We start from the raw sequence: 7,444 nt of genomic DNA, 5'->3' as shown, positions 1-7,444 counted from the left end.
TAACTTCCTGTCATGATATTCCAACTTGTGATGCAGACTGATGTGATCAACACGACACACAATGAAATCTTTACCCACCTGATCTTTGAGCGTCTGCATCTCGATCTGGTTGGTAGTAATCTAGTCTCCACAGTCGCAAAAAATCGAATGCAGGTCGTTGAGGTTGAGAAACTCTCAAGAATTTATCAAGTCAGGTGATGGAGGTGGTGGAGCCGACATTGACAGATTTTAGGGTGTTGGTCGGAATCATGTTGTGCTTATTAGGGTAAAAAGGTATCAATTTCTGCTACCTTAGGCGCCAAAGATTTGTGAACCAGACTTTATGCCCCCACCACCGTCTCTTCCTTGTCCTCTGCGGGTTGTTCGAGGTTTGGTAGACATAATGGCTAATTAATGAAGGTTAGTTGGACGCTTAGGTGGAGGATGAGTACACGGGTCCAGTTCAAATGCTGAGTAAGCTGCTTAGTTGGCAAGTCAAAAAGTTCTTTTACCTTCGGTTGTGAGTTAAAGTCACATATTAACCGGTCATTACAAGTATAAGCCCTTTAAAAGAAAAAAATAGTCACGGAAGACTATTTAAACCAATATACGAAAGATAGTTGGGTCAGAGTGACAATAACCCTTAAATTAAATGACTCCTCATGAATGAATTGTCATAAAATATTAACTTCTTGCTAGCTTCGGATTTTTAGTTATATGTTCTTTCGTTTAGAAAATAGCTTTTGTGTGATGTTTTGAATAAATTACTGTACATTATGTTTTATTAATTATGTTGTTGAGTTTTAAAAAAAATTATAAATAATATTTTATTTTTGTTGTTGAGTTTTCAAAGATAATTGTGTATTTTTAATATATATTTTTTCAATAATCTTATATATTTTGTTCCAGAATCATATTTTGTAACTACTTAACTATGGAAATTTCCATAGCCAAATACATATGGATTTTGATTTCGTAGTTATTTTGCAAATTCATATTTTTGTAACAAGTTCCATAATAGATTAGCTACAAAATTTTATTTTGTAGCAAATTTTCCTAGCAAAATAGCTACGGATCTCAATTCCACAATTAACTAGCTACGTATGTAGCAAACTAGCTACATACATGGATTTTGTAACAAGTTTCAAAGAGAACTAGCTACAACCAAAACATTTGTAGCATTATTTGTAGTAAACTAGCTACGGATTTTAATTCCGTAGCAACTATTCAAGATTTAGCTACGGAATGTAATTCCGTGGCCATTTCTGTAGCAAATTAGTTACAATAAATTATTTTGTAACATATTGCGTAGTAAAATAACTATAAATTTAGATTCTGAAACAATTTAACGTAGCTACTTAAGATTTAGTTACATAATGCAATTCTATAATCATTTATGTAGCAAAACAGCTACGACAAGTCGTTTCATAGCATATTCCGTAGTAAAATAGTAACGGATTTTAATTTCATAGTAACTTTCCGTAGCTATTTATGATTTTTCTTGTAGTGTAGCCGGAACCATGGCGCTAATTAACTGGTAGCATGCGAATGAAGTTGTACGAGAATCCGAGATAACTAAGGAATTTTTGTCGGTCCTTTACTACTTAATTTATTTATATTGCCGTCTAGTACTTTAGTTGAATGTTAAGATAGTATATTATATACATAAAAAAACTAAGGAGTTAGTTGAAACTTGAAGATCTGGATGTAGAATTGTAGACCAATAGCTATTAACATCAATATTTTAGGTACTAGATGTTGGTATTTAACGACATGCACTTCCGGTGCCACTTACACCGACATTGCCTCTGCCTTTACTCAATCATGGCTAACTTTTTCTTGTGTTCCTCATCTCAAGGTGTTCAAAATTCATGCTTCGTTCTCTTAGTCTGTTCATCTTTACTCTTGTTGCCCTTGTCTAAATCAGTATACTTTGAGTTCACTGAGTTTCCTGACGACCAAACTAGTGTACTATGTTCAGGTGATGCCAAAACTTCTCGTGGAAACATCCAGTTCAACAAAGTCAATAATAGCCTCTATCGTGTTGGCCATGTGAATTACCCAAATGCAGTCCAGATATGGGACAGAAAATCCGAGAAGCTCACAGATTTCGTCACTCACTTCACTTTCATCATTGAGACACAACCTCCAAAAGACTCTGGCCATGGTTTCACTTTCTTTCTTGCCCCAGTTGGCTTCGAAATCCCACCTAACTCAGGTGCTGGCTATTTAGGCCTGTTTAACTCTAGTTACCCTAACTCCTCCTTAAACAAAATACTTTTCGTTGAGTTTGATTCCTACCCAGACAGATGGGATCCTCCATTCGAACATGTGGGTATCAACAAGAACTGGCTTGGTTCTGTTGCTTTCAGTCCTTGGAATTCCAGTTTGCACAGCGGGGATCCTGCTGATGCTTGGGTTTCCTACAATTCTACCACACAGATGCTTAGCCTTTCATGGCGCTATGGGAAGTTCATATCAACCTTGAATACGAGTCTTTCGTATCAAGTTGACTTAAGGGAAGTTCTTCCCGAGTGGGTAACAATTGGATTTTCCGCTGCCACTGGTAGAGCAATGGAGAGACATATCCTTCAATACTGGGAGTTTAATTCAAGCTTGAATATAGTTGATAAAAAAGAAGATACGTCAAAGAAAATGAAACTATCAATGGGGTTAGCAGTTCCTTTGAGTGTTGTAGCTGTAGGAGGTCTAGTAACATGTGCTATATTTTGGAGGAGAGAAAATAAGCGTACTAAAAAGTCGCTAGATAAAGATGGGTTGCCATCCATAAACGACGATCTTGAAAGGGGAGCAGGACCCAAACGATTTTCATTCAAAGATCTTATTCTGGCTACCAACAACTTCTCCGATGACCAGAAGTTAGGCGAGGGAGGATTCGGATGTGTCTACAAGGGCTACTTATCACGTGAAGGAATGGTAGTTGCTGTCAAGAAAATATCACAGGGTTCAAGACAGGGAAAGAAGGAGTACATGACCGAAGTGAAAATCATTAGCAGTTTAAGGCACCGAAACCTTGTTCAACTCATCGGTTGGTGCCATGATCAAACTCAATTCTTGCTTGTGTACGAGTTTTTGCCAAACGGAAGCCTTGACTCTCATCTTTTCTTCAAAAAGAGCACCCTCCCATGGACAATAAGGTACAAGATCGCTCTAGGTTTAGCTTCCGCGTTGTTATATCTCCATGAAGAATGTGAACGTTGTGTGGTGCATCGAGATATCAAATCTAGCAACATCATGCTTGATTCAGGATTTAATGTGAAGCTCGGAGACTTCGGATTGGCTAGACATATGGACCATGAACATGGTCTACAAACAACCGCTTTAGCCGGAACTCTCGGTTACATTTGCCCTGAGTACGTAACAACAGGGAAGGCTAGTAAAGAGTCAGATGTGTATAGTTTTGGGGTGGTTGCATTAGAGATAGCTTGTGGGCGAAAGGCAACCGATAAAGTTGACCCAAGTTCTTATCTAGGACTGGTGCAGTGGGTCTGGGGTTTATTCGAAAAGGGTGAACTGCTTTCATACGTTGACACGACGTTGAACAAGGAATTTGATATGACAGAAGTTGAGCGTTTGATGATGGTGGGGTTATGGTGTTCACATCCTGACCGCAGTATGCGACCATCGATTAGACAAGCAATTCACGTACTCAAGTTCGAGGCAACAGTCCCAAAACTTCCATTAAAGATGCCGATACCCTTGTACTACACCGCAGCAGATGTCCCTCAAATCAGTTCTGGTGGCGCTACTATGTCTACCACTAGCATTGATCTTGTTCGTTGAATAATAATAATAGTAGATAAAATATCTGTAGGTTTGGATACAATGAAAGCAAGTTGTTCAATTGCGTTTTTGTGATATATGAGGACAACACAAATTACCATTTAATTACACAAAAGAGGGAATTTCTTAGATTCTCATCTGTACTACTTCAATAGTAGAAAATATGCTTCATGTTATTAAATAGTTCGAGTTTTATGTTTGTTCCATCATTATTTAATTTATGTGCTAAAAAATTAAAGGTAACTTGTTTGACCTCTTAACTATTGACTTCACAATTACGTCGTGGCATACATGAAATAATTATTTAAATAACAATAACATATAGATACTATATAAATATTTATTTGTATGTATGGTACGTTTTTTGCTTTTGAACGTTACCCCTTCATTGGCACTAATACCAAGAAACACAAGCTTTAGCTGCGACAACCAACATTCAAGTTGGTTGTCTCCACTAATACTCTTCAATCACAATCCACTAATACTCTTCGATCACAATCCTTGTGAAAGTCTGAGATTACACTCTATATGTCGATCTTGTTGCAAATCCAACGGCTTGGGCCTCGTTGCATACATTATCAATAACGGTGACATCAATACTCTAAATAGATGGCGCCAAAACTTCCCTCTAGGCATGTGTCGCCGCAATTAATTCACCATCACAACTAATAATCTGGCGTAGGCGCTAATACTCTGTGCAAATAATTCCCTCGGTTTTTTCCTCTTTTGTTTTGTGTTCCCAAATCACTCCTCCACCACCGATTCTCTACTAAATCGCTGCGTTATTTCTTTGATTGCGTCGGAAACTTCATCGCCAAAAATCCCCCAAACCTCCCCATTACCGGTGACAGGCGACACCATCACCGGTGACGTCCACAGGTAACGATTTCATCAATTTTTTTTTTCTGTCAGTTTTTTGTTTTTCTTTTATTTTTCTCTTCTTCCTACTGAAAAGTCGAATCTGCAACAATTCTTTACCGGAATTTGTAGTATACTGTCGGGATTTGGAGCTCCTACCGGAAAATCTCGAAATTTAGAACATCACCTATCTTCTCCACTAGGTTACACCTCCATGGGTTCTTCATCACCTTTTTATTTTTAATTTTGTATGTGGAATGTATATTTTGCATATGTATGTGTAAAATGTATGCATATATATATATATATATATATATATATATATATATATATATATGTGTGTTTTTTAAGACATTAATTTGTGTATAATGCATGTATATATATGTATATGTATTTGTATGTGTATAATGTATGTATATATGTGTATTTGTGTGGTTGTATGTGTATAATGTATGTATATATTGTATTTGTGTAGTTGTATGTTTATCATGTATATATATATATATATATATATATATATATATATATATATATATATATATATATATATATATATATATAAGTATGATCATTTGAGAAATCATAGTTTCCCGAGAACCCGAGCTTTAGATCAAAAAAAGGGATGGCTATGATGCACTGTGGCATTTTTGCAACTAAGTGGGAAAAATAAAGGAATGGGGGCATTGAAATTAAATGGTATTAAGGGCATTTTAGGGTTAAAGAAATTACTCCATACACACATGTCTCCTGGTCACCATTCTTCATCATATCTCTCTCCCTTCTCTCTCATACGTCTCTAATGTATCTTTTCCCTTCCATCGATCCTCTTCGTCCTCCGTCAATCGATTGTGTAACATCCCGACTCCTATGGTTTTAAAGCTTGAAGAGGTTGGAGCAAAGGGAGAAGCAGTAGATCCGACATCTACTCTGTGTTAGCAACCATATGGAGGTAAAAAGTCCTTACCTTGGCTTTTCATTTCTTAGATCTCCTTTTATGAAAGTAAATGGTCATTTTGGTGCAAAATGGAGTCATTATCAGATTTGAGCTTGTCCAGAGGATGTGGTTTCAGATCTGGACACCTCTATGTAACGCGCCGTTTCTGGTACGTATTTGATCTAATTTTATATCATTTGTATTAGTGACTTGACTAGTGGCAGCCCTAACTCGTCGAGTAGATGCGAGGTTGGGACGCGGGTTTAAGTAATCTACTCGCCGAGTCCGTGCTTGGACTCGACGGGTAGGCTAGTCTGGATGAAACCCTAATTAAAGGGTTTGCACCTTATTTAAACAACATTATGAGCTTCAAGGTCCAGCCTCCATCACCTCCAGAGCATTACTTTCGAAACCCTAATTCCCTTTTACCAAACTTGAGCTTTCTTAGTGACTTGGAGGGTTTTTGGTGCATTGCGTATCTAGTAGAAGAGTTGGAAGGAAGAAGGGTGAAGGGAGAAGGACCAGATCCTGGAGCAACATCAGTTTATCTTCACTTTTAGTTAATCAAGCTCAAAACTTGACTTGTGGTTTTATAGATTTTCTCCTTTGCCCCTTTATGGAGTTTTAGGGTCAATAAGCTTGATCCTTAGGGCTTGGACATCCCAAGTCGATTCACCTTCAGATCTAGACTCTAGAACCAGGTTCATGGCATAAAGATGTAAACTTTATGGCCATATTATCCCATGCACCCCCCGCCCCCTTTAGACCTAATTTTGGGTCCTTAAAGCTTATACTTCCATGCATGCACGTAAAGTTCATACCTTTACGTGCTAGATCGATCTTAGAAGCCCATATCTACCTTTTGGATGAGAGTTGTACACCAGAAATCGAGTTATAGACTTGGACAATAGGCGACTCGACGAGTTGTTCTTGGAACTCAGCGAGTCCGGAGGTTTAATCCCCAATCTGTTGTGGTTCAAAGAAGCCCAGCTGAGTGATAGTAGGGATTTAGACAAGTCGAGAGGAGTGTTTCGACGTATTAAGACATAGCCATGATCTGGAAGCCATGGGACTCGACGAGTGTAAGAACAAACTCGGCGAGTCCAAGGCAAACTCCTTACCCACAAGAACAGACTCGACGAGTTGTTCATACAACTTGGCGAGTCATAGACTGTACGTGTTCATATGACGAAGGTGGACTCGACAAGTTGTTCATACAAATCGGCAAGTCGGATGAAGATTGATTCGATGATATTAAAGGAGAACTCGTCGAGACTTTGCTAAACTCGGCGAGTAGAGTCGGGTAGAGAGCAGAAGAAAGGGTAAGGACTCGGCGAGTTGGTGGCCCAACTCGGCAAGTCAGGTCAACCGGAAGTTCATTTGACTCGGGGTAAAATAGTCATTTTACACTAGGATTTGTCATCAATGTTTGATTAAGTATCTTTATGGGAATTATAGCTGATATGGGCATATTTAGTTATAAAATTCATGCATGATCTTAATACTTTATGTTAATTTTATCTCAAATAATGAACCAAAGGTGATTAATTAGCTTAAATATTTCATGTTCAGCAACAAAGACATGATCGAAAGGAAAATGAAGCAGAATTGGCGATTAGAGGCTTGGATCTTGGATTTTGAAGAAAGAAGGATGTTGCCGGACAGCTTGACCCCTCGTCAGTGTTTTGGCCATATCTCATGAACCGTAACTCTGATTGACGAGATTCAAAATGTTCTGAAAACTAGACACAATTTCGGACGACTTTCGTGTTTCGAGAGAATGCTGATTCCAAACGGACTCGACGAGTAGGCCATAAATTCGACGAGTCACTTCGAACTTTCACGATTCTGGACGCGCTGACTTGCCGT

General features: G+C 38.3%; 1 protein-coding gene across 1 annotated transcript; it reads left to right on the top strand.

Moving 5' to 3' along the window:
• The first annotated feature begins 1,803 nt into the window (after positions 1-1,803).
• Positions 1,804-3,935, top strand: LOC111908535 (L-type lectin-domain containing receptor kinase IX.1). Its single transcript, XM_023904352.2, has one exon. The coding sequence runs from the start codon at positions 1,804-1,806 to the stop codon at positions 3,781-3,783; it is 1,980 nt and encodes a 659-aa protein (XP_023760120.1). The 3' UTR covers positions 3,784-3,935.
• Positions 3,936-7,444: the final 3,509 nt, after the last annotated feature.

This window comes from Lactuca sativa, chromosome 6 (genome assembly GCF_002870075.4).
Source record: "Lactuca sativa cultivar Salinas chromosome 6, Lsat_Salinas_v11, whole genome shotgun sequence".
In the NCBI taxonomy this organism is placed as follows: Eukaryota; Viridiplantae; Streptophyta; class Magnoliopsida; order Asterales; family Asteraceae; genus Lactuca; species Lactuca sativa.
The sequence above is the reverse complement of the archived record's forward strand: the minus strand, read 5'-3'. Positions and strand labels throughout refer to the sequence as shown.